The sequence below is a fragment of the Cariama cristata genome, unplaced genomic scaffold, assembly GCF_000690535.1.
Source record: "Cariama cristata isolate BGI_N322 unplaced genomic scaffold, ASM69053v1 scaffold23963, whole genome shotgun sequence".
NCBI lineage: Eukaryota > Metazoa > Chordata > Aves > Cariamiformes > Cariamidae > Cariama > Cariama cristata.
In genome coordinates, this window is record NW_009609249.1 from 2,432 (window position 1) to 2,647 (window position 216).

At 65.3% G+C, this 216-nt stretch overlaps 1 protein-coding gene across 1 annotated transcript in view; it reads left to right on the top strand.

Moving 5' to 3' along the window:
- Positions 1-216, top strand: part of FGF17 (fibroblast growth factor 17) — a gene marked incomplete at both ends in the record, with an annotated part of 1,983 nt that overhangs the window by 1,195 nt on the left and 572 nt on the right. Inside the window, one exon of the mRNA XM_009697485.1 lies at positions 16-122. Within this exon, the coding sequence (XP_009695787.1) occupies positions 16-122 (107 nt within the window). The remainder of the gene's footprint in view (positions 1-15; positions 123-216) is intronic.

Here is a 216-nt window from a genome sequence, read left to right on the forward strand (position 1 = left end):
CTCCCCTCCTCGTAGCCAAGCTCATCGTGGAGACGGATACCTTCGGGAGCCGCGTCCGCATCAAGGGGGCTGAGAGCGAGAAGTACATCTGCATGAGCAAGCGGGGCAAGCTCATCGGGAAAGTGAGTCCTGGTCCCCCCCCATGCTCGCCCTCCGCCTGTCCCCCATCCCTGGAGCTCAGCCTGGCTGCCCGGGCACTGAGCATCTAGAGCCGGG